General features: G+C 45.3%; 3 protein-coding genes across 5 annotated transcripts; all 3 read right to left on the minus strand.

Annotated features, from left to right (window-relative positions):
• Nucleotides 1-31: 31 nt before the first annotated feature.
• LOC136199689 (uncharacterized) lies at nucleotides 32-2446 on the minus strand. Its single transcript, XM_065989957.1, has 2 exons — nucleotides 1152-2446; nucleotides 32-1094 (listed from the first exon to the last, which is right to left on the minus strand). The coding sequence occupies exons 1-2, from the start codon at nucleotides 2443-2445 to the stop codon at nucleotides 394-396; spliced, it is 1995 nt and encodes a 664-aa protein (XP_065846029.1). The 5' UTR covers nucleotide 2446; the 3' UTR covers nucleotides 32-393.
• Nucleotides 2432-7605, minus strand: LOC136199683 (uncharacterized). 2 transcript variants are annotated; one of them, XM_065989947.1, is made up of 15 exons: nucleotides 7523-7605; nucleotides 7389-7456; nucleotides 7242-7338; nucleotides 7062-7180; nucleotides 6884-7005; nucleotides 6760-6837; nucleotides 6072-6697; nucleotides 5866-6020; nucleotides 5634-5813; nucleotides 5430-5580; nucleotides 5273-5382; nucleotides 5046-5224; nucleotides 4659-4989; nucleotides 4377-4611; nucleotides 2432-4323 (listed from the first exon to the last, which is right to left on the minus strand). In XM_065989947.1, exons 7-15 carry the CDS (start codon nucleotides 6625-6627, stop codon nucleotides 2432-2434), a joined length of 3789 nt encoding a protein of 1262 aa, XP_065846019.1. In that variant the 5' UTR covers nucleotides 6628-6697; nucleotides 6760-6837; nucleotides 6884-7005; nucleotides 7062-7180; nucleotides 7242-7338; nucleotides 7389-7456; nucleotides 7523-7605. The 2 variants fall into 2 exon arrangements, with proteins under 2 accessions (XP_065846019.1, XP_065846018.1); XM_065989946.1 differs by having other exon boundaries at nucleotides 7389-7589.
• Nucleotides 7606-7700: 95 nt separating this feature from the next.
• On the minus strand, nucleotides 7701-25129 carry LOC136196320 (uncharacterized). 2 transcript variants are annotated; one of them, XM_065985858.1, is made up of 28 exons: nucleotides 25032-25129; nucleotides 18571-24987; nucleotides 17522-18517; nucleotides 17363-17463; nucleotides 17029-17305; nucleotides 16790-16971; nucleotides 16531-16731; nucleotides 16382-16483; nucleotides 15150-16331; nucleotides 14916-15091; nucleotides 14727-14859; nucleotides 14569-14676; nucleotides 14238-14510; nucleotides 13822-14187; nucleotides 13633-13763; nucleotides 13430-13581; nucleotides 13226-13378; nucleotides 12980-13175; nucleotides 12604-12935; nucleotides 12397-12554; nucleotides 12229-12346; nucleotides 12090-12179; nucleotides 11943-12035; nucleotides 10970-11632; nucleotides 8664-10916; nucleotides 8376-8609; nucleotides 8206-8323; nucleotides 7701-8152 (listed from the first exon to the last, which is right to left on the minus strand). In XM_065985858.1, exons 1-28 carry the CDS (start codon nucleotides 25093-25095, stop codon nucleotides 7930-7932), a joined length of 15492 nt encoding a protein of 5163 aa, XP_065841930.1. In that variant the 5' UTR covers nucleotides 25096-25129; the 3' UTR covers nucleotides 7701-7929. The 2 variants fall into 2 exon arrangements, with proteins under 2 accessions (XP_065841930.1, XP_065841921.1); XM_065985849.1 differs by having other exon boundaries at nucleotides 7701-8155.
• Between the last annotated feature and the right edge of the window lie 559 nt (nucleotides 25130-25688).

A 25688-nucleotide genomic window follows, 5' to 3' on the forward strand; every position in this document is an offset into this window, starting at 1 on the left:
TTTTTGAGCGTACCGGCACAAAAGATACTATTCAAAAAATTTAAAAGGCAATGCATATCGAGAAAAGTTGAAATATAAGAAAAAGTTCACAAAGCAGTGCGTGGAAATTTAGGACAAAAGCTGAAAAGTAACGTACTGTTCCAAAAGAAAACATACCGTCAAACAGGATAAATAAAATGCACTGAAAAGACTACAAAATCCTAGGTAAAAGGTGATATCAAATAATAAAAATAAGAGTACACGAAAAGCGACTCAGGCACATGTAGATCGGCTACAGCACGTCGCTAAGCGACGGAAACGCCACGTCTTCACTTGCAAAAATATAGGAGAGGGATGAGAAACAAGTTTACAGCAGATGAGATGTGTCCACGTGCAAGACCACCTACCTGCTATTTACGGTAAAGAGGATACACATTTATCTACAACAAATTTCGTGAAAACCCTTTCTGCTTGATTTCGTAAGCCCGCTTTTGTTAGAGCTTCACACAGAACAGGTATCGTAGCTTTAGAGCCGTACTTCCTAGTCCAAGCGTCAAGCATACTTTGAGATTGATCTCGCAAATTTCTTGGATTTTCGTACTCGATGCACCGAACGTCGCTGCGACTAAACGGCTCAGGCTCTAGTCTATATGCAACATCTTTCCAATGCAAACGAATTTCGTAAGCGAGATCATTAATTTGAGAATCAGACGGTAGATTATGAACGATAGGGCTACGTTGATGAGGTACTTGCCCAAACCAAAAGTTGATCTGAAGAAAATCTTCATGATTCGCAGTCACAAGTTCATCGAACGGATTAAAGAGATGGGTATCGTTTGGAGAATACTCCTCCTCGCCACTATAAATCACAGGAAGATGACTGAGATCAATGCCCAACTCCTCGCCGATGTGGCTGGCTTGTCTTATTTGGCAGCATATGTTGTATTTAAAACCCCGCATGCCCTGTTGACAAATAGATTTCATTTGCCGCCGAAGCTCGTTTTTGATCGAGACCAAGAACTTGCAGCCAATCTTATTTTGGTCTTCTTCATTGATAAAGCGAATTGTTAGAGCTATCCATTTGCCTCGGCTTTGATACAACAATTCAACTTCAACTGCCAAGAGAGGGACACGAATCATTGCATAGCATTCTAAGACAATAAACTGCGTACCTAGCACTGACGATTCCTCATCTTTCACGAAAAAGATACACTGATGACGAGAAAGTCGCGGTTTTTTCGGATACAATTTTAGAAAACGGGTTACAAGACGGAAGTAGATACATTCCGGAACAAACTTCAGCTTCGTAGGAATGACAATAAGAGGAGCAGGGAACAAAGACGAATAAGTGTGCTGCTCCCAGCGAGTTGGCGAGAAAAGAAGCAACTTTCTTAGCATTGACGGAACATAAAATTCATTTGCAGACAATTCAGCAAGGGGTGCGATGACGTCAAGAAGTTTCAAAAGCCGAACGATCAGTTCATTTTCATTTGCAATTTCGTCCAGGCTGTTGACCTCTGAAGAGCCGGCCTCATCGCTAACTGAGTTCGCTGCTTGTCTCATTTGCTTGAGGCGATACTTCATTAGTCCGATAGACATTATTCCTGTTTTTTTGAGCCTACTCCACTGCCGTTCCAGGATTGGACCTGGCTTAGCAGCCGTCACAAACGCCGAAAGAGCTTTGATTACCCAAGTAGGACTCGTGAAAACAAAGTCTTTCAAGCTGTCTACTTCCGGGTAGAAGAGTATTGTTCCAACATTGGCAAGAAACTTTAGCGCCGCCAGGATTTCGTCGCGACTCGATATACCACAGATGTTCGGCTTCTGGGCGATCTCTGCTATTTCGTCCACTCTAGCAACAACCGTTTTCATGCTTTTCTGCCAGCGGAAAAGAAGACGTTCAAGGTACACCCAAAATAAAGGCTGTTTTTGAATTCTCCTGCAATACGTCGACGCCATGCGGTCCACTCTGCGTCGAATCTCCTCAACACCTCTGCAAGGAGAACCTGACCCAGATACGGAATTGTCTATTAGGAAAATTCGCTCAATGAAATGAATCATCTGGCAAAAGTCTTCATCGTCTTTCCCGTCTTCGCCTCTTTTTGGAACGACTATGTGCTGGACAAAATCGCTGTCACTAAGAAGTTCTTCCAAACGCTGTCCTTGCTGGCTTAACCATTTACCTACAGCGGCTGAATCAGGAAACCTTTGCTTGTCGTTCTCCACGACGTCTCGGTGTGAACCAACAGCAAATACTGGTGGAGGCTCCACCTCCTCGTCCTCGCCCAGCCAATAATCGCCTCGCACCGTTTCCTCGTGACACGCTGCGATCGATCCAAACCAGTACAGTGGAAAGTCTTCATTCCTTCGTATCCAGCCCAAATCGCTCGAAAGGTTAATTACCTGACCATCAGGTGAGCGATAAAATGACTCAGCCTCATCCGATAGAGACTTAGAGATGTCCATTACAACCATATATATATATAGTTAAATCAAAAGTGCTACTGTTCGGCATGAGAGCAGAATGAGTGGCGAGATAAACTTCTTGTCCGCCTAAATCCCATAAATCGCGAACGCTTATCGTTCGTTCGCGGAGATCGCTTTCACTCCGTTTGTCTGCTAGGAAATCGGTCACCAATGCCTGTTGATTATGAGTGAGCGTTTTTGCCTCTATGCACACCACTTCCGCTCGACGTTCCGATTTCGTTTTGACCCGAGAAGCGCGATGATGGGCTTTTAGAGCTTCCTTCAGTTGGGAAAGAGGCTTTTTGACTTCGGCAGAAGAAATCGGCTTAGAAGCGCTCGCGGTCAACGCCGTCTGCTGAAGATTACTACGATAGCAACCTTCTGCAATAAGGGGATCCAAGTACTCTTTGTTTTCGGTGGCCTTCCATCCGCTGGCCGCTGTGTGGGACATTGTGACAGCGGCACCTTCTGTGCTTGCTTTCTCCCTCTCAAACGGTCGGTTTAGAAGAGAGTCGACGAGGCACGACTTACCAGCTCCATCTTGTCCAACAACTATTACACGAGATCGATTAATTGACACGAAGCCGCGCTGTAGAGCTTTGTCATAAATTTTTTGAAAATTGCTTGAAGAGTCTTCAATGCGAAGGCAATGACGAAGATCGCCGGATATAATAGTGACGTAAGCGGTCACCGTCGAAACTTGTTGCAGAAGCTCTCTGTAGTTGCAGACGAAAGAGAAGGTTTCGACCCAAGCACCATCGGGACTATCTCTCGCTGCCAACAACTGCTGCATGTTGATAAAAACTTTTTTGAGAAGACTCTCGTTGATCCAGCCTTCAATGTCGTCCACTTCGACAACGTTCGTTTCGGTGGGCCAGAGAAGAAGATTGATGCACTGATCGAGAAGAAGAAGAGGCCGACGGAGGCCATCGCTGCGATTAACGATCAAACGATCCCGATGTTCGGGACGGGTTGAGATGATGCAAAGATCAATTTTCCAAGCGTCGGGAATTTTGATTTTTTCAAAAGAGAGAGCGCGGAACAAAAAGGCGTTACGACCCACGCCGTAGAAATGAGTAAAGAAACTAACAGCAACATCAGAGTTGGACGACGAAACGGCGGCGGCCGCAGTGGAAGGGAAAACGACGACTTTGATGACAGACGATTGAAGAAGAGCGACGATTTTTCTCTCTCCCGTCTTATCAATGACGGTATTCTCGTCAAATACAAGAGGGTGCTCCGTCTTTGCCAAAGAGTCGTGAGGTTGATGAAAAAAGACGACTTTGGAAGCGTTCGTCGCAGGCGCGGTTGGATCGAGATTAAGACCGTGTTCGTGACACATTTCAATGTGCACGTCATCATCGGTTAAGCCGGAGGGAAGAGACAATTGAATGAGATCGCTAACGAATTCGTCATCATGGACACCCAGCGATTGTGTGGCGTCAAATGTAAAGACGGTGAAGCCCATCGACGCCGTTGCAGCAGTCGTAACTGCCTTGCCGCTCTCGCGAGGTTGAATTCGAAGAACCGAGCTCGTTTTGGGAATGGAGATCTCCGCTCCATTGTTAAATGACAGTGGAGCGGAGAATTGCTTCCATCGAGTGAAGATGAGAACGCCTTGAGGCGTTACAACGGCAATTACATCTTCCAATCGTTGAGGAGTCGCATCTTCCACTCGTTGGGAAGTTGGATGCAACAGGTCGTCCACTTTGGCTAAATGCGTCACTACGATGTCGCGGAAAGTCGGTCGATTTTGCGGATCAAATTGAACAGACTTCTTCATGAGATCGTCAAAAAATGGCGGAGCTCCCGTCGCGTGGCCTTCCGGAAGTTTCTTTCCACTTCTGACAAAAAATCGTATAGTATCTCTATCTTTACCTAAGCGTACATAAATAGTACACAACATCAATGAATCATAAGAATCAATTGACCTTGATAGGGATGCTTCCTTTCACGTATTTCCCATAGCAAAACTCCGTAGCTATAAACATCAGATTTTTTTGCCAAATCTATCCTGACGTCCTTTTCGTCTCCATCACCGTATGGATGCTCAGAGTATCGCTCTGGAGAAATGTGAGTGACTGTGCCAGACGGAACGGAACCCTCTTTCCGAACTATCGTAATCGAGCTGACGCCAGACATTTTCGAAAGTCCGAAATCGCCAACCTGAGAATAATAATGATTATAATTTTTTTAATTGATTTCTAATCTACCTTGCATATAAATTGATCTTCTCTTTCGTCTGGAATGCGCTCGACCAAGACGTTCTCCGCTTTCAAGTCGTAGTGAATCACCGGTGGATTATTGTCGTGGAGGTGTAGCATTCCCCTAGCAATTTGCTTCGCAAAACTGACTCGCGTTTCCCACTTCTCAATCGTTTCTTCGGCTGAAGCGAGAATAGACGACAAATTTCCTCCGCTCACGAACTCGGTCACGAGCGCGTAGAAGCCCGGAACAGCGCAAAGTCCGATTAAACCCAAAACGAAAGGATTCGGTTCAATTCGAAGTAGCACAGATGCCTCCTTCTTAAACATTTCGCATTCCCTGCACAAAAGAAAACAAAATCTCATTAGAGAAAATAGCGAGTGCTAACTAGACACTTTTTCGTTCTTCTTCGTATGTCCGTGAAACGTTTGACGGCGACGATCTTCTCTCTTCCGTCTTTCTTTAGCGTTGCTTTGAATACATCGCCACAGGCTCCGTGCCCCAAGAAATCGTCCTCATCATCATAGACAAGATCCTGTCGGTCGATTTGAAGAGACGGATCTGAAACTGGTTCCTAAAATAATTATGCAAATAACCCGCGGCATGCACACATAATAAAAACCTCGGTCATCGTCTGCGGATGCTGCGGATGCTTATCGGAATTTGAAATTTCGTGTTCGATCGGTTCGCTTAAATTGTGACGGAGGAGTGTCTCGCCAACACTTTTTAAATCTATCCAATCAATAAAATGAGGCTAAAGTATTATAAAAATTATTTACCATATTTAAAAATGTCTAAAAGCGCTCCTGATTTTCTCTCGGTATATTTATAGGGTGATCCACCATATCGCAGAATAAACAGAAGACCTCTTCTAACAATAGAGCAGACGGATTGTTGCCCTGTTGGAATGGGTTCATCTGATATGGACACCTGTCAAATGAACTTTGTCATAGTAGAATGACATGTGAAAATATTTCAATTACCATTTTGCACTGTTGAAAGTCAATTAGAATCATTTGGGCTACAGACAGAGGTAAGTGGTCTTTCCCATATCCCCACAAGACAAAAGCAACAGACCCCCCTAATGTGGGATTATCAACAACAACCGTCGAATGGAGGAATCGAGGAACAAGAGAATCCTCCAATTTCATTTCAATCCATTCCTACAAAAAACTTCTTAATTATTTTATTATAGGCAAACGTATCTCAATATACCAGTGAGCTGAACAGGAATAGAAAAGCGTCATAAAACACTTGCATACAATTTGTACCACCAATAAGAATTGCGCGATTAACATCAACTGCAGTAAAGGAATGCCCCTGCCGAGGATGTGGCTTATTTCCCGTGCATTGAGCTTGAATCCCAGTCCCTTCACGCAAATGGCTATATCAACTTCAAAACAATTCTACATGTCACTCACTCTTTCTGGGAGAAAATAGCCAAACTTCGTTGTTGCACCCTACGCAAGGATCATTAGGATCAGGAATGAATTGATCTTCCTTGGGAGTCGTGGAATAAAGGTTTGCTCCTAATCCTCCCACGAGGACGAGATGCTCATCTCCTTCCTTCCCTAACACGCACATTCCATGGTGCGATCTCCCGCTGGGCATTGATTGGCTCTTGAGAACGATTCGTTCCCATTCGAACGTCAAACCATCCAATTTGTGAAGTTCGCTCGAAAAAGCGCGACGGCCGTCAGTGAAGTAGGAACCACCAAATTGATAAATGTCCCGATCTCGGACGACACCGATTCGTGAATCGGAACATGGATGAGGCATGTCGAATGGGCTGTTTGATGCTGCTTTCCGTTCAATCCATCGTTTTGTCAACAAATTGAAGCACTCGATCACACTGGGAGAGCAAAAGTACTCCTCCCCCGTCGATTCCTCCACCGATACTCCTCCCCACAGAAGCATCTTATGATTGACTACTGCGGCAACGTGTCCTATTCGAGATGACGGACACGCAGAAGACATTGTCGAGAAGAAAAATCGGTTCGAGAGAATGGAAGCGAGTGCGTCAAGGACGAAATATCACAACGCGAGTCTATATTAGGAGAACAATGATTATTGATCTAAACCGAAATCGTTCTTTGCCAAGGCGGCAACCTTTGCAGGACGACACAATCACGCCGGCGACGGCTGAAACGGCTCGAACGGGAATGCGATCACGTTACGGCTCCACAGCTGAGACAAAGGTCAAAACATCACGCGACAGGAATTATGCAAATACTTTTTTTGATAAACATTGAGCCACAGCCTTAAAGCAGTAGAGAATTACTTCATTTTCAAAATTCATTTTGAGCAATCGTCGGCAGTATCAACAAGAGAAGTTGCCTTCTCTATTCCGTTTTTCTATAAGAAGTGAAATGCGCATATTTTCAAATAGGAAACATTTTTTCTACAAGTACTATTTGAGGCCACTTCTTGTATTTTCCCGCAACGGTTCTCGTGCTTCGTTTAGCCTGATCGTCACCGTGTCTCCGCTCATTAATCCCTTCTCCACATCGTTTACAGCGCAATATGCCGTCTTTTTGCACAAATAGAGAGATACGTGTAGCTCATTGATTCTACTGTATGCATCATTTTACCTGAGAATCCATTTTCATTTTAGGATTTCCAAAATCAATTTTTTCCGTAGACAAAATTTGATTCAAAACAGTCCCCAAATTGGAATTCAATCACAGCCTGGACAATAATTTTAAAAAGGCAATTTTCTCCTTCACACTGAGACTCACTTTAGCTCCGGCTTGTCGGAGCTCCCGAAGAGTGCGCTCGAAGAACCGAAAAGTTGTTCTCCCAGTATCTAGGGATCGATGGCTGAACTGATTCGTTCTCGTTTAGGTCTTGTATCTCTGTTCTTTCCTTGTACCTCTTCGCAGTCGAAAGAACAATAAATTAGCACTTCAATCTCTCCGCGGAGCATGAGTAGGGCGCGATTCCGTTCCGTCGAAAGCGACCGGTGGCAAACTGATGGATATCACTAGCGTGCGCTACATCAAAGCTGAAAAATATGATGAGGGCAAAAAATGCGCAATTACATTCAAAAATCATGCATAAAACGGATAATGGGAAAATGACATAAGTCCGGTAAGACAAAATCGAAAGTAAAAATAATAAAAAATATAAGAAAGGGTAAAGTGTAGATATCACAAAATGCTTTTCAGCGCAAATCAATAAACAAACCGAGCAAAAACAAAGCAAAAAATATCCACTAAAACACATGCCAACCTGTAGGACACGCACTTACAGTAACATTCATAATCAGGCTTGTTCTTACTAATCAGCCGCGTCGTACAAACCTTCGATGTCCTTTCTTTGTGAAGATGGAATTTCCGCGTACTCGTTTTCCTCGTCAGCTGCTTTCCCGCTTTCTATCTTTTCACACACTCTTTCTTCATCACTGGAAAAGATGGGCTTGTCGTTTTTGGGATCGAAAGCAGGATTGACTATGTCAACACCGCTAGTCGCTTTCATAGACGCCGGTTTTCGATCGGAGTACCTACTTATACGGTAAATTATATGGTACATTCAGAAGAAATATTCTACAATAACCTGGTCGGTTTCGTATGCTTGTTGTTCCTTTTAACAACCACAACAACCACGATAACAATCACTAGCAACAAAACAACGCCACCTCCTGCAGCACTACCAACTATGATCCACTTTGAGGCTGCGAAGAGCAAAAATTAGGCTATAATCAAATACCTAAACTATCACTTTACCATCGGAACTAATTCGAGGACATTGGGCTGATGGCGAACAGAGCACCGTTAATGAAATCGTCGCCAATCCAGTAAGGGAAGGTTTTCCACCATCCTTCGCCGATACTTGAAGATTGTACGAGGAGTCGGCATTCGAATCCAACTCTTTAGCTAAGGATACTTCGCCAGTCAACGAGTCAATGGTGAAATAATCCTGAGTCATTTCTATGCTGTACATCACCTCTCCGTTGCTTCCTAGAAAAAAATAGCAAAGTGATACGCGCATAATTCAACAAAAAAAAACTTTACCTGAGTCGGCGTCGATTGCACTGGTGTTGACGACGCTGAAACCGCGAGGCAATCCGACAACTACGTCCGATGGAGTATATACCTCTTTGCTGAACTTAGGCGAATTGTCGTTAACGTCACTCAAAGAAATAACGGCGGTTGTTTCAGACGTACGGAGAACTGGCTGAGTCAGACTTGCTACAATGGAAACTGTGATTTCCCTGACATTTTCGTAATCCAACTGGACAGAATTCGCTACTTGGAGAACTCCGGAGTTGGTTATGGTAAACGCATTCGCACGGCTCCCCGATTTGAATTCCTGGCTTCTTATTGAATACATCACGTTGGTGCTAGGCTTTCCGTCAACAAGAGCTTTGACACTCAAAACAGAAGAGCCGTCGGGTGAGTTCTCTTGTAAAGTTGTGCTGTAGTGTTCTTGATTAAATAGTGGCCACTTGGCATTTGTTTTGCTCACAAAAAAGCGAACGGTCACTTGGCCATATAGGCTCGGGTTCTGTGTATCCAGAGCTCTGATCACAAGACTGTACGTGTCCGTTACGTAATAGTTGAGCACCGCATCATCTGACAGATAGATTTCAACAGCACCGGCGGAAGAACGTTTAATCGCAAATACACGTTCGTCTTCTGATTCACTGGGCACAACTGACACAAGCTGGTATTCAATTTGGGTGCGATCTGAACCGACATCTGAATCAGTCGCTGTCAAAGACAACAGCATCGCGCCTCCTTTTGTTTGCTCTCCAACAAGAAAAGCATACTGACGCTGTTCAAATTCTGGAGCGTTATCGTTGACGTTCGTGACGGATATCCTGACCGTGGCAACAGTGACGGAACCAGGAACTTCGGACGTCTGTGCAAGAATGTTGACGTTGTACTCCTTCTGTTGCTCGTAATCTAATGCTTTGCTCAAGGAGAGCACGCCGGTTTTCGCATGTACACTGAAAGGCAAAGATTCGGCGTAGTAAAGACTGTACGAAATGCGACTAGCATTGAGCTGAGTCGTGCGTAGAGACAAACGCGGTGTGACGGGAACAATAGACTGAACTGGAGCATCTTCGGCAAGACGTGCAACTGCTTTCGAATTGACAAACTCAAACTTATCAGCGATAGTGACGGTCAGACGAAAGGTGCAAGATTTCGGACTTGACGTTTGATCTCGAGCTGTTACAGAAAATGTTGCCAAGTTAAACAGGCCAGACGGCTTTGGCGGAGAAGAGCGGAGAATTACGTCTGCTCCTGTCGAATCGTTCGTCACCAAATCGAAGAGGTTTCTCGATAGAGATGTTGACTGGAAGTTCGTCAGATTGTAAGATAGTCTGCCAGCTTCACCAATATCGACGTCAGTTGCTTCCAGACTAAATAACGCCGTGCTTGCATTAGTCGTATACGGAACAGAAGTTGTTAGACTTCCTGGTATACACAGTGGAGCGTGATTGAGCGAGATGATTTTTACGTCAATCTTTTCTCTTGTGTGGCACTGAGGCTGACCGTGATCAGATGCAACGACATTTAGAATGTAAGCTTCGTCTGAAAGATTTCGACGTAGAGTAATCAATCCACTTTGGGAATCGATTTTGAACCGATCTGAGGCCAATGCATCCAGAGAATACTTCACTCTTCCATTTGGTGAAGCTTTGCCGTCTTTATCAGTTGCACTCAATTGAACAACGTTCGTTCCTGGAGGAGCCATCTCATCGACGTCGACAGACGAGGGAAGGCCGACAAAAACGGGACAGTGTAAATTCGGTTGAGTGACGGTCAGAGATATTTGAAGATTACCGGTCAACGATGGCACGCCGCTGTCGGTGGCAGAGAGAGTAAACAAGATAACTTCGCCAACGTAGCTGCGCAATGACGCTGCCGTGGCTATAACACCCGTTTGAGCGTCAACTTTGAACAGGGAATGGCGGCCATCTGAGCTTGCAAGACTGTACGTGACACGACCGTTTTTTCCACTATCCATGTCTAAAGCGGGCTCAGACGCGACGACAAATCCAATGGCGGCCGTCAGCGGGACAGCGACGTCGATAGACGAAGCCTTGAAGGTGGGCGAGTGTTGATTAATTCCAGCTAACTGATCACAGCGAGGTCCGTCGTAGTGTGCAGTGCATTGACAGGTATCTGGCCCAATGCACACTCCTGTAGACACATCGCCGCAGTTATTCACCGCTGAGCAGTCGGGTGTATTGCAATCCTGTCCCGTCCATTTGAAATCGCAAGTGCACGTATCTAGAGCCAGACACTTTCCATGGCCTATAGATAAAAATGATACAAAACCGAAAGAAAGTCTACAGCATGAGTCGCACCTGAGCAAAACTTCTTCGCTTCGCACGAAAACTTGCTGCAGTCAGAACCCGCGTAGCCGTACTTGCAGTCACACAAATCGACTTCGATGCAGACGCCGTTCCCAGAGCAATCGCTCTGACCAGAACACGACGCCACGCTGCAGTTCGAGCCCTTATAACTCGCGTAGCACGAACAGTACTTCTCTCCGTTCCGAGCTAAACAGGCGCCGTTTCCCGAGCAATCGCCCAACTCCGGACAATCGGTCGGCGTCGCACAGTCGACGCCGGAAAATCCACCGGAGCAAGAGCAGATATTCGGTGCAACGCAATCACCGTTTCCAGAGCAATCTCCGACATTAGTGCACGTGGGAAACGCGCAGCTCGATCCTCCCCAACCGTCCTGGCAGACGCATTTGTCAAAGCCAACGCACGAGCCGTGATTGCTGCAGTAGCCGACGGCTTCGCACGAGTGGCGATCGCAGCTGACTCCCGCCCAGCCGTAGTCGCATTTACATTTGTCGTGATCGATGCACGCTCCACGGTTCGAGCAATCGCTGATGCGACTGCAGTTGGCTTTCTCGTTACACGACAAGCCAGTAAAGCCGACGGAGCATGCACACACATCGTGAGACTTGCATCGACCTTGAGATGGACTTGTACAGTTGGACACTCCGTAACAAGTAGCTACAGAACAATTTATTAGATATCGGTCCTCAAAAATTTATGACCTTGTCTGGGATTTGGTGGGCGCCAACAGTTAATTAAACGAGGGTTCTGAGAGAGCATGTGTGTCTCTCCAAAAATTTTCAAAGCATAATATTTTTTGTGTTTTGGAAGAGAAGAAGAAGAGTTACCTGCTCCCTTTTCTATCCCAGCTCTGAGAAATCTAACTTTAGATCTATGAGCAGGGTGGAGCAAACAGATCTTTTCTACTTAATTAAATGCCCACTACTGAAGAATTCTCGCTACTTCACTGGTACAAACTGATACTTACATGGTTCGTCACAAAGAATACCGTCCCATCCGAAGTGACACTTGCAGAATCCAGAAACGCAATCGCCATTCAAACTACAGTTTTCACACGAGCCTAAAGCAATTGTTCTATAAGTCATAATCGCGTCAAAGCGAGGATCAAACTAACCCAGATTACAGTCTTCTCCGAACCAACCGGGAAGACAGATGCAAGTGCTATTTACGCAGCGTCCCTTTCCAGAGCATTGCGTGGGACAGCCTAGACTCGTCCATAGGAAACTGAGGAATTTCGCAATTAGATATCATACCCGCTTGATACGATTCCTGCTGAGCCAAAGTTGTGTCATTTGTGATAGCTACGTCAAATATGCACTCCTGCAAGCGAACGCCGTCGAGACCTTGTTGTTTGCAAAGACTTTCGGCCATCTTTAGTAAGAGGAAATAGTAAAAAGGCACGCGTACGTATGCGACCTCACCATCCTGGTAGAAGAGTCGATATCGTTGATTGAGTAGAGTGGAACGAATCTAGGATCGGTGTAGGAGGAGTCCAACGTGTCGTCTTTGTGAAAATTCGAATGATTCCAAGACCACGTGCCATTCAAGCCGGAGCCATCAAACGACTTGGCAATTTTCCCTGCATAACACAATCACAAAAAAACCGAAAAGTGAACATTGAACATTACATGACTTAGCAAAGTCCAACACTTTCGCGGGAACGTAGGTGACACCGTCAGATCCAACCAAGTCGTTTGTCACATTTCCGTCCATCAGTCCACACAGTCCTTCCGTTGATCGTTTGAACGATGCAACGGGAGCGAAAAGTATGTTGATAAATTGACGCTCCATCGCTGCACTGTAGCGGACGTCAACAGACAAAGACACGCCGTTGGCAAATTGAAATGAAATCAAAGCTATGCTTTCAGGCGACGACATCAAAGATACTTCAACGTGAATTGTGTCCTTTTCCAAGCTGAGCTTAATACCGTCCGATAACGAAGTCACGATACCGTTGATTCTAAAGAGAATACTAATGTCATACGGCTATAACGACTGACAAACCTTAGAGTAGGTAAGTCTGAAGGTTTAGGCTGGTGAAGCGTTGAAATGGCAACGACAGTTGGACCGGCTTTTATTGCAGCGGCGCCAATCAGAGACGCTCTGGCGTACTTGAAGAAACGAGTGTCCACTCCAAAGTCGTTGGCAACGCTCTTGCAATACCAAAATTCGCCAATATCAAAGAAGTCGTAGCTAAATCCTGTAAAACTACGTACGATACAACTTTCCGACGCCACAGATTTAACTTACCATCTAAAGTCTCCAAATGCGGATCTCCACCGCCTGGACGAGGCCTGGCGAACTGACAACCAGGACCAATCCACTGCTCGTCGCATACGCAGTACGGTTTTCTGTCTGCCTCACTTCCCATCGGTATGGTGCAGATGCCGTTATCAGAACAAACTGAAACAATGACGCTGCACATAAGAAATTAGGTAGCAACTGTCAACTTACACGGCCAAGGACTGCAGTCAGGCACGTCACAGAAAGGCCCTTTCCACCCATCTGCACAAACTGGTGGCAGACCACCGCGACCTTGCTTTGATTGACAGCTACACGTGCAGTCCTGCCACACTGGTTCAAGGCCTTCGGGACACGTAGGACATCTAGAGTAAAGAGAATAAACAGTAGTCTTAGCAAGTCAGCGTGGGACCTACTTATCGTCAGGACAAATGCATCCGCTTGGACCAAGAACTGAGTCCATGCAGTTGTTGCACTTACATCCGCACTGACACTGGCCGTCTGGTCCCCAAACGCTCGCACTGCCATCGTCGCAAGTACAATCACACTAAACAATAGAACAGACAATCCAGAATAAACATGTGGGCCAACCCATATCGCCTTACTTGGCACGTTCCATTGTTGACATATGCGAGATCAAAATTCGAACAATGACATTGGCATATTTGGTGAGGCGAAGACGAATTGAAAATTTGAATCGATGCTGGGCACGGGCAGCGATGTGATCCGCTGACACCGCAAAGCGGACAAGATTTAATTCCGCTTTTGTCGCTGACGCACGAGGCGGCCCCGGGACACTCACAGGGGCAGTCCGTTTCGTTCGCCATGGGCAAACAGAGACCCGAGGTGACGTCGATAAACGAAGCCTGTTGCCACGAATCGAACACCTGCGAAGAATTGTAGTACAGCAGATCTATGAATGACATTCCTTCTATTTGATCAACTCCTGCACGAGATGACGATAGTAATTTCTAGAGAGCAACTCAAAGCCTTTCAATATCTATTGAAGACGCTAGCGTACCTCGGGAAAACGACATCCTCTAGAGCATCTGGTCGTTTCAAAGTGACCTTTCAGTGACGGAGAAATTTTCACAGTATATGAAGACTGGGGATAGAGACTGGGTGATGCTGAGAAAGCAGACGTCACTATAGCAGGTATTGATGACAGGTTGATGTGGTCCGGAGTTTTATACGACGATGGCCACGAAATTTCGAATGTGGGAGTCAAAGAAGACTCAAATATTGACGTGTACTGAGGATGATCAGTCAAATCTTGATCTCCCTTCAATTGATCCTAATAACAGAAATAGTCTACAGTTGAATTGCTTTTGCATTTCTTGAATGACAGTTACGTCTTTTATGTATTCGCTCCCAACTCCGTTTCTCCATACTGCACCCAATTTAGCATTTCCACGGGACTGAGAAAGATACGAAAAGATAACGCTACTAGGACCGGTCACCTGAAAAAAAAAGGCGTTCAGAGAAAACACAAAATTGCTAGTAAGCCTACGTCGTAATCAAACAAAAACGAATACGATGCTGACAGCTTTGTTTCACCGCGAACGCAGATTGAACCGATAGAAATGCAAAAAGGCTTTGAAGGGGCAGTAACAGTTACTGCAGGCGGAGAAGATTTTCCTTTTCTGCAGGAAGAAAAGTGAGACAAGAATCGACAGAAGGAAAGCTTAATCAAACTCACGAACTCGGGAATATCTCCAAATTAGCACTGGTTCCAATATGCAAAGGTCCTTTGAATGAAAATCCGACCTTCGTTACGAAAGGCGACGTGTGGTTGGATCGGAACATCATCTCCACTTCAGGATCGTAACTGACAAGCGTCTCAGTTGATATTACTCCTCGATCGGAATTTCCAAACTGAAAAAAAAATCAATTAGCTGAGAAAGAAAACTTAACGCTCTAAATTAAGACTTACTTTGGTTTCCAACACTTCATGATGGAAGAACATTGTCTCGTTTGCATCGCACCATTTCATATTCCCACCACTATTTCCGCTGTTGCGTGGCGCACCTGGCGCATCACCGCCCATGTTCTCACTGCACGAAGTTCCAACACCGCTTGATGGATTGAGTTTCAAGAAGGTTACGCTGTCCCAATAAGAGTCATAGTTATATGTAAGAATGCCAGCAGCTGGGCCACTGGGACGACCGACAATCACATTACCAGGTTTAAGATTGAGGTCCGATGGAGAAACGTTGTCAAATATGAGAACACCTTTGATGCCCGTTCCGCCAACACCCGTAACAATCGGAGCCTTATTGACCGGAGATGATCCATTCGTCATTACTTGTAATGTTACTAACGGAGGAGGATCATGAGGACAACTTGCTAGGGACGTATGAACGATTGTATGCGGTCCGGCACCGACAATATATTGGACTTCTTCCAAAAATCTGCTTCCATGCGCACTGACAAAGCCTTGATTGCTGGTGTGATCCAGACGACAACTGGGCGATAACACTGACGACAAGTCCGCTCGCGACAACGCTATGACGACATCTCCGTCAGACGTTCGCCGACACTTGTAAACAGGAACAGATGACGGCAAAACTATCGTTTTCGAGGCTCCGGGAAGCTGCGGGTTGGAGGAAGCTGCAATAGCCTGAATGGCTGTCACATTCGGAACAATTTCTATAGCTGCTTCGTCGTAGATGTCTTCTAGGTCAACAGTGTCAATGAAGTCGGCGTACTTTATCGTTTCCTCTAGGTACGCTGGAGAGGCCTTGATTAGTTGATATGCCCCCCATTTGGTCGTAGCAAGTATCTTGTCGAGTATTCCCCCACTTTGACGACTGGAAAGTATGTCGCCAGTGTACACGTCTTTCAACGACGGCGTCGTGATGTAATAATTGTAGTTGCTAGTGCCCAGTAGACGGTAGATGGTCGAGCTTCCGGGATCAACTCGTACGTCAGGGTAAAGATCGACATACTTTTGACGGCGATCGGACGACGATCCACCCGAGGATCTCTTGTCACGAAAGTCTGACTCTCCGTTAGGCAGATGACTCTGAATTTTAGGCGCATTCGCACCGAGACCGTAGTCGGGCGTAACCCTACCATAGGGACATCGCGATTCGTCCCAATTAAGGCAAGATGACTAAAAGATGATGATGGAAGACTGTCTGCAAAGAGTCTACTAGGCCTTACATTTGCTTCGTTGTAGCAGTGGCCGATGTCGTGACAATGCTGGCACGTTTCGTAGCTGCTTGTTGCCACAGACAAGTCGCACGGAGAGGAGCACCCAATATCCTATGCTTTAGTTATAAACTAGCAAGACCCGAATCTTTATCAATTACCTTTATTCGATCTGAACAACCTTCTCTCCGTGGGCTGTAGCAGCTGTAGTAGAACCACGTGTTGCACTGTTGCTTATCTGGGCGACTACCTAGACCAGGAATGCAGGAGCCTTGACTATCACACCAACCACAGCCTGGCTGGCGACTGCAGGCGTAACACGTCGTGTACAGATTGCAGTAGGTCGTCGTACAGGCGCGACCCTAAAAAGGAAAAATAAAATGAAGACAAATACCGGTTATATACATGTCTGTTCCCTGCCTTCCAGCCAACCCGGCAAAGACATTGATTTGGCCCTACGCACGTTCCATAACCGGAACAGTCGTTGACGTCGTTGCAGTGAAACTTGCTGCAGTCTTTGTCATGCCATCCCTTGAAACACGAACAAGTACGAGTAGCACTGTCACACTGCCCGTGTTGCGAGCAAGCACTTGGACATTTGTCTGAATATCAAAAAAATAAACACAAATAATTTTTGAACAAAACGAATAACAACGTACCGGCTGGCATTTTGCCACAGAAAAACGGAAGACGTGTACGGCAATCCTCGATTTCCCATCCTGCCGATGTCAATTTCAAGCAATCTCCGGATTTTCCTCCATTGACGCTTCCGTAGTCAAAGTTCGTTCCGTCGGACCACGACCATGAGTTCCCGTCGTGTCGAAGTCCAATCCACGCTTGTGCGATCGTTAGCAACGCTGGAGGCCGAGGAACAAGCCCATTCAGAAATTTTGATACGGACGCATTGTGGATAGACCCAAGCTCCGATCCTTGGACCTAAAAATGAAATGACCAATAATAAAGTGCGTCCAAGAACGTAAACAGCTTGCTTGCCTTGCAAAAAGAATTTGCCGAAGCCCAATCCATTGCTCCTTTAACGTATAAGTAGCAAAAAAATTCCCCTTTCTCCTTTGAAGTCCATCCATACTGACACCCTAGTGACAAAATATTTTAGAAAACAAAACTCGTTTTCTTCCTCTCTCTATAGCGTACCTCCGTTATCGGTCCAAGCAGTTTCGTTCAAAACCGGTACGATGTCAGCCGCTGCCAAGTTCGAAACGTCGTCCTTATCTCTCACGCGCTTTTTGGCGGCACTCACATCCCCACTTCCCCACCAATTTTCGACAGCATTATGATGGCCTTGATTCAAATCAGAGCCCGCTGCAAACTCGTATCGATTCGCCGGATTCGTGAAAACGTTTCCAGTGAACGATGGCCCTACGCCAACGGCATGCATTGTCCATCGTTCGTTTGGCGTTTGCCCAACATTGAGATACAAAGTGTTGTTAGAAAATTGTTGCCCAGAAATCGACGATCTGTTTCCAGTTTCCCAATAGACTGTATAACGTCCGGTATCGTTGTGAAATGTGTTGTCCACAACGCTAGTAGCGATTCTGTTGATTGACAAAGTGTCGTAAAGAACTCCAGCAGAATTGTGATTAATCTTGTTGCTGAGTATCCTCGCTCGAGGCCCTGTCGAACTGGAAGAGCCAGAAATGCTAATAGTACTACCGCCTTCTCGGTTTCGAACGATGCGATTGTCAAATACGTCAATTGAAATTGATTCATTTTGACTCGTTTCAAGATTTACGCTCACAGCTCCGCAGCTGTTGTTTGTTAGTCCGTTATTCTGAATAACGATGTTGGCATGGTCTGCTGAGATGGAAATTCCGGCGGTACAACCTTTGTATAGCGTTGTCGTAAATCGACCGTTGTTTGATATGGTGCTTCTTCTGATTATAATATCACGAATGACTGAGCCGTAGCCCCTTCTTCTGATTATAATATCACGAATGACTGAGCCGTAGCCCAAATTTCCACCATTTGTAACATTGCCATCGACTCCATTCCAACTGTTGTTTGATATCACGGAACCCTCTATCGACACGCTTGAACGGTCGTACGTACTCTGACTGAAAGCAACGCCAGACAGAGAATTCGAAGCAAAATGTCCACCGGACACAGTATGCAACACTTTAGAAGGGGAAGCTGTAAAGAATATAATTGAGTTTGATAATTGAAATGCAAACAATTACTCTTACTGATAGAATGTTGTTGAACGTATATCAAAAAAAAGCTATCCCGCAGATCAACACTGGCGTAAGTAGACACATACGACGAGTTGCCCTTTGTAACGTATTGAAGAGAATCGCCCAGGGACTGAATTCTTCTCCAGCTAAAAATTGTTTTGCCATCAATGACAATGTCTTTAAAATGAATTGCCAATATATCAAAAGACAATACGTGGTTTGGGTCTGCTTCAATATTGACCCTACAGTATTTATGACGATTTATTAAATTTTGTATGAATCTCAAATAAAACGGATTCGACGCCGACAATATCCCAGATTGAGAGCAAATGTCGACAGGTGACACAATAGGGTAATTCCAAGCACTCTGCAAAAAGCCGCCACTTGTCAACGCTAGCCCGTGGCCACGGTTTTCAATAGCCGTTACTCCTTGCAATAGACTTGAAAGGGTATTAGATAATTTTAATCCTGTGCCTTCATTTAATGCTAGGTAAAGTTTGGTAATATTGGGGGCTGGCGAGTTAAGAAATTCTACGCCTGTCCAAGCGTTTTTGGTCACACTTACATCAGTGAGAAGAAGTCTATGTCCCACTACTTGAATAGCTGCAATTCTTTCCGCGTTTGCGTATCCTGCACCAGACAGGAAAACGTGGCTCATAACTGACGGCTGCTGCAAAGATTGAGAAAATCGAACGCCGGACCAATAAAGCCACGACTGCTGCTGTTTCAGCTGAACTTGATTACTACTCGTCGAACATCTAACATGCAACGCATCGAGATAACATTTTGACTTTTGGAACACGTAGTTGACGCATTGCGCCAGCACTGATTCCGTGCCTCGGCAGATCAAATGCTTCAGCCACGTGTCTCGCGGGTACGCAGAGGATAGCGACCTTTCGGCATGGCTGTAGCCGAGTTCTCGGCATACAACGTTTGACAAGTAGTAATTGTGATCTGTATAATACATATCTTCTTCATCCTGTAAAGAGCAAAGGGTCCCCCACGTCCCATTGTAGAATACTTCAGCAACTCCTTCGTGTGCTACTGCTCCAACGAGACGTATTTTTCCTACATTGCTTTCAACGAACGACGAAGAACGTACAGCTAAGCTGTTTTCAACTAAGTTTATAGGCAAATTTTTCGTTCCTTGAGCAAGGAGACGACCTTCGACCATTATCCCTGTGTTGGCAGTGAATCGAAGCTCGACGCCAGCTTCGATTGTCAGTGTTTGTCCAGGAAGAACAGTGATATCGCCCACAACTGTATACGGACTACCAGACAGGGAAATAGTCATGCTTTTAGAAACACGTCCTCGAACGATCGAATTCGGTCTCAGTATGGACGTATCTCTGGATGCAAAGAGTGACACAGCCGGGCCCGATGGAGACGTAAGATAGGGAAAAAATTCAGCATTGCCAAGTCGAGAGCAGTATCCAAAATCCATGATACGGTCACGAATAGCAGCTTCATCCGCCGTTCCCCAATAGTTCCTGCTGACGTTTACCGACAACTCTGACGAACTTTGAACTGGAAGTTGAATACCGAGTTCAAACTGTGATTCTGGATTGTTAAACTCATTGTTCTCCATGATTATCCGAGACGACATAGATACAACAGCCACAGCAGGATAGCCGTAATCCACGGCGTATAATTCAGTAGAATTCACAGTGTTGTTCAGAAGACGATTGTTATGAAACAAAAACGGCGACGGTGTAAAATGGTAAGGAGATAGTTTGACGACGTACTTTCCACTATTGCCGTAAAAAATATTTCGCGTCACGTTGAGACTTTCAGCAGTTCCCTGCAAAAGCATTGCTCCACCCGTACTTCCACGATGGCCGACGAACGTGTTTCCGTCAATGCTAGCAAGTGCGTTCAACAAGTGGTCAAAAATCAGCCCATATCGTGTTTGTCCCGTAAATAAATTTTCGGAAATCGTGAGATGACTCAATCCTGAAAGTGAGTGTGAGTCTGAGTAAACGCTAACGCCATTTTTGTTAGAATCAAAGACGTTTTTAGTGACGTTCCATTGATTGTAGTTGTAAGCGTACAAATAAAGACCACTGTTGCCACTATTGGACACACGATTAGAATCGATCACTTGCTGATGGCGATCGTAGCTACGGATGTAGATTCCGTGATCAAGGCTTCCAGTTACCTCGTTATTCAAAATCTCGATGTGTCCTTGCAAATGCGACATGTACAGTCCTCTGCTACGAGAGTGCCGTATGACGCTGTTTCGCAAAGAGAAAAATCCGTAGTGAAAACTACTGTAGATTCCGTTACTCGAGTGCCGTATGACGCTGTTTCGCAAAGAGAAAAATCCGTAGTGAGAACTACTGTAGATTCCGTTACTCGAACAATTTTCCACTCTTGCGTTACTGATAAAGACGTCGTCATTTGTAGTACTTGAAAAGTAAATTCCAGTGCCGACTGAGAACAGATTAGGATCAATGACACGAGTAAAGGGACGACCAGGTTTGGTTGAAAGGGCAACAGAATACAGAGCAAATCCAGGAGCACTACTTTTGCTTCCAGTAGTGATCTCAACAAAGACGGAATTGCCAGATGACAAAAGGCTGTCGTCAATCGAATTCGTATTTTGACCACTGTACGTTCTGATTGTTGGCGAAGAGCTTGATGGTCCATTTCTGAACACAAGCCAATCGTCATTATAGAGCTGAACGGAAACAAGCGTCAGAGACAAAACGGTATTAGGAGGACCTCGAAGCTCAACAGAGCAGTAAATTCCAGCAAAATGATCATCCTGATGTAAACCGAAGTACGTTCCTTTATCTACTCTCACGTTCAAAACAGCTGGCACGGAACAAATCGACTGATAGTTCATCAATACCCCCAATGAGCTAGAGCTAGGATACATGCGAATTCCTGATCCCGTTATGTTTCTGACTGTAGTCCCGTGAAAAGTCAAATTTCGTGTCCTCGGACCATAAAATGATATTCCATCACCCCTCCCTCCATCAACAGTCACTCCCGTAATATTCACTTCTTCGTGAAGGTACTCGAAAGATAAAGCGGTCGACGCAGAATCTTTTATAGTCACGTTTACGAACGTGGGTGACTTCAGTATGGCTCGCACAGAAGGTACTATACTCGTTCTCCATATGCCAGCCCCTTGAATCAATGTATGCTGGAGAACAGACAAAGGCAATGCATGACTGCTTCCTGAAACTAGGACGGTTGACATGGGAGAAAATCGAATTCCTGCCCATCCTCCAAACCCAGCCCATCCTCCTAACTGTCTGTTATTGCCAAGGACAAGCCAATCATAGCAATAGATATGATATACTTTAAGGCAACGAGTTGAAGCCGAATATTGTCCTGAACTAAAAGTGCAGTGATGAATATCAGTGGCATTCGCCGGACAGCTGAATCTCGTAATTATAGGAGTTCCCAAAGAAGGATACCATTCCTCATGATAGCGAAGAAAGAAGTACCAGTAATAAAAAGAGCATTGATCGTAGCCAAGCGTTTTACCCGCTAAATCAGCCAGCTTGTTTAAAGAAGGGTAGTCTGTGCTGACATTAGACGGTAGACAAATTGACCGCCACAATTGATCAAAATTAATTTGTAGCGTCCCACGTTCTTCGCCTTGAGAATAATCTACGACACGAAATTCAATATCATTGCGTTGCCCTCGAGCAATAGATTGTTCACGAAATGTAACAGGACTAACTGAACTTCCTAGTGATGACATGCTGCCTTCAACTAAAATGCCTGTATTCGCCTTGACTTCAATGACGACGCCAGCTTCAATAGAAAGTGAACCTGTTGGAAGAATCGTAACGTCTCTCGTGATAAGGTACGGAGAGCTAGCTGCTGTCAATGTCAGAGAGTCGTTCAATTGACCTCCTACTTCTCCGGAAGGCGTAACAAAGAGTGGGTACTGTCTAGGATGACTTAATCCTGCGACGTCAGATGGGTCTGCAGAGAGCAGAAAGGGAAAATACTCAATTGTAGCAAAGAAGCTCGAATCGTCGAAATCAAATATTCTGTTCCGGATGATCAGTTCGTTATCTGTACCCCAATAGTTAAGCGTAAAATTGATTCTGTCCAAGGAGGACATCGCTTCGACACCATTGCCAACATCATATGAAGAACATGGATTGTCAAATATGTTGTGATAGACTTCTACGTTGACACTTCTAGTCACTTCAAAAACGCAATTAGGCGACGTTGGAGACGATAGTGTTCTATTGAAAACAACGTTATTTTTCAACGTATTATTTCTGAAGAAGGCGACGTTCTGAACTTGAACTCCGCTATTGAAGTACGTTTCAGGAGACAACAAAACGATTGACTTTCCCTTGTTACGAACAAAAGTGTTTCCTTCTACAATTATGCGACCCTTGTCATTTGCACTTGAGTAGGTACTAAGCTCAACAACGATCGAGTCGGATCCAACGTCGTTCTCTTCAAACTTGTTCCCAGACAAAACAGCAGCTTGACCCGTTAGGTGAAACTTTTGATAGTAATAGAAAGGGCCTCCGTTTTGACTGAACTCGTTGTTTCTCACTCTAACCACCAATCCGTATTGATAATTCACGTTGAAATGCATTGCATAGCAGCTTTGCTGCGAGGTTCCCACGCGACTAACAACATTTCCCTCAACCGAAATCGCCTTAGTCACTCTCCAGCCGTACGTGTTCGGTTCAGAACTTCGTAGGTAGAGACCTGCGTAGATGTACCTCCTTCCAGAATCAGTGCGTGATCCGTTGAGAATGTTATTCAACATGGTCATATTACCAGCTCCGTTGCTATACCAGTAGACACAATAGCGATGGTCACTGACGCGTGATTTAGAGAGTGTCATCAATGAAAAATAGCCATTCAAGTCAATTCCGCGGTTGTAATTGTAATCACGTACGCCATATTGAACTACAGAGGTGTCTACCTGAACGAAATAACCGTTTCCTGAGATCTGCATACCACCTTGTCCGTTGTCAATTGCTTTATGTCCTGCAACGAGAAGAGATCCAAGAGACCCTTGAACACGAACTCCGTAACCAGAAACTGAGTGAATTGTTGAGCAATTCAGAAGGTTCACTTGTCTTGAGTTCAATCGATGACGAGAAACGTACGCTTTGATGTCGCCAGTAAAATATGAATCAAAGTACATCAGCAATTGATGATAATCAGCTGTTATGTCTGCGTTTGATGATTGACCGCAACAACTTAAATGCGAGTACCCTGTATCTCCATTCATCAAACGAAGACACCTCCAACCGTTGATCCATAAGCGGTCAAAAGAAACAGACAACCCGTAACCAGGTGAAGTCTCCAAAATGCGGTAATAGTTAGTAGATGCTGTAGTAAAGTTAAAGTAGACGCCCTCGTCATCAACAAAATATGACTTTTTGTCACCATTCATACTTCCCGAATAACTAAAATCATACGAGGGAACGCTAAGAGTCGGTCGACCAATAGGAAAGGGAATTCTGGTAATACTAATACCGCCTTGAGTACAGTTCTCAAAATGGCATCGCGAGCACGTCAGACGGCGAGACGACTGTCCAGTCAAGCCCGTGCCACTGCAGTTGAGAACAGTAACTGCTTCAAAGTAAATGTCTGAGTGGATATCATTCAGCTGAATCCCTGATAATCGACTGTCCAAAATTGTGACGTTGGTCATTTTGGCCACTGCTGACGTCGCTCTGATAGCTGCCACGTTTGCATCGGGAGTTGAGTTACGAACTGTATCAGGCACAATGCCTGCATTCAAAATCTGAACATTTTGCATCAGACTCGATGTTGAGTAGTTCATCACTCCATATGACGAAGTTGTCACTTTGGCACCCCCACTTTCAAACGTAATTCCGCCCCAAAATCCCACGCTTCCTTCACCGCAGACAACACCAATATCGTCCGCATGCTTACAGCTGTTATTGTTCCACTTCTGAGCGCGGCAATCCAAAAGAGAATTCTCGACGCCATCGCAGTCAACATTCGAAAGCCCAATGTCTCCCGTTCCAGCTCCAAATAACTTCGTGCTATAGTTAGATTCTATTGGATCATTGAATCCAAGATGACGGCAAACGACTTTGGCGTTGTTTCGGTTCCAAAAATCGTCGCACACCGTTCCCCACTTCATGCTCGACGCATCGTACACTTCGATTCGGCCTTCGCGGGAAGTTGCGCCGCCCACAAGACGCAAAACCGCCGAATTGACTCCCACAGTCGCGTTGTGACGCATAATGATTATATGATCACGTGAACCCGCTACGGCTTTGAGGGTTCCGTTCACGACAAGACTAACTCGAGCCTGAAAATTCAAATCCACGCCAGGCTCGATGGTGAGAGTCGTTCCTTTCGACACAGTCAGGTCGCTGGTGACTGCATATGGACTCTTGGCTAACGTCAACAGCGTATCTGATGAGTACACACCCCCGATCTCCGTTTCATAACTCACTAGGAGAGCAGCTTAAAATAGTCACTGGGTCTAAAAAACTTACAGATTTGAGAAGGAAAGAGGGTCGCACAAATGCCTGCCACCACGAGGAGCCATGTCAACGCCATGGATCCCTGAAGATAGCTCCTCTCGAATAAAGCTCTGGAAAAAAACATTGGGCATTACGAAAAATAGGCGAACGACTCTACACAGTGCATGCAAAGGGAAGTCAAAGTTCTATCTATGCTCTCTCGGTGCGTACACTTACCAAACGGCTTTCAAAGACGACTAAAGATGCACTGCCTCGGCACCAGATGCGAGCTGTCACACAAGATGCGAGCGTGCGTGCAAGAGAGTGCGCGGGCTCCCCACGCAGTATGCAACATCCCTCTTTCCTTGCACGAGAGTGCAAAAGACAATCGAAAGTGCGTTTTCGACGACAACTTCACACAAAGGCAATAGATCTGCACAGATGCATCCCTAGGAATCAAAGAAAAAAGGTCAATCACTCTAATGTACGCAGAAGAATCCCTTAGAATAAGGCGACCTAATATAAAAGATAACGGAAGGGGCCCCATGCAGCTCTCTTATATATACGCCGGCCATTCCCGTCAACTCTACTTTTTATGAGCGAGTGGCGTTCCATGCGCCTGGACTACAAGCGCCGCTCGCGCGCAACGAGTTAGAGACACTTGCTCCCCATAAATGGGCGTTCCCGTCA

This window comes from Oscarella lobularis, chromosome 1, assembly GCF_947507565.1.
Source record: "Oscarella lobularis chromosome 1, ooOscLobu1.1, whole genome shotgun sequence".
NCBI lineage: Eukaryota > Metazoa > Porifera > Homoscleromorpha > Homosclerophorida > Oscarellidae > Oscarella > Oscarella lobularis.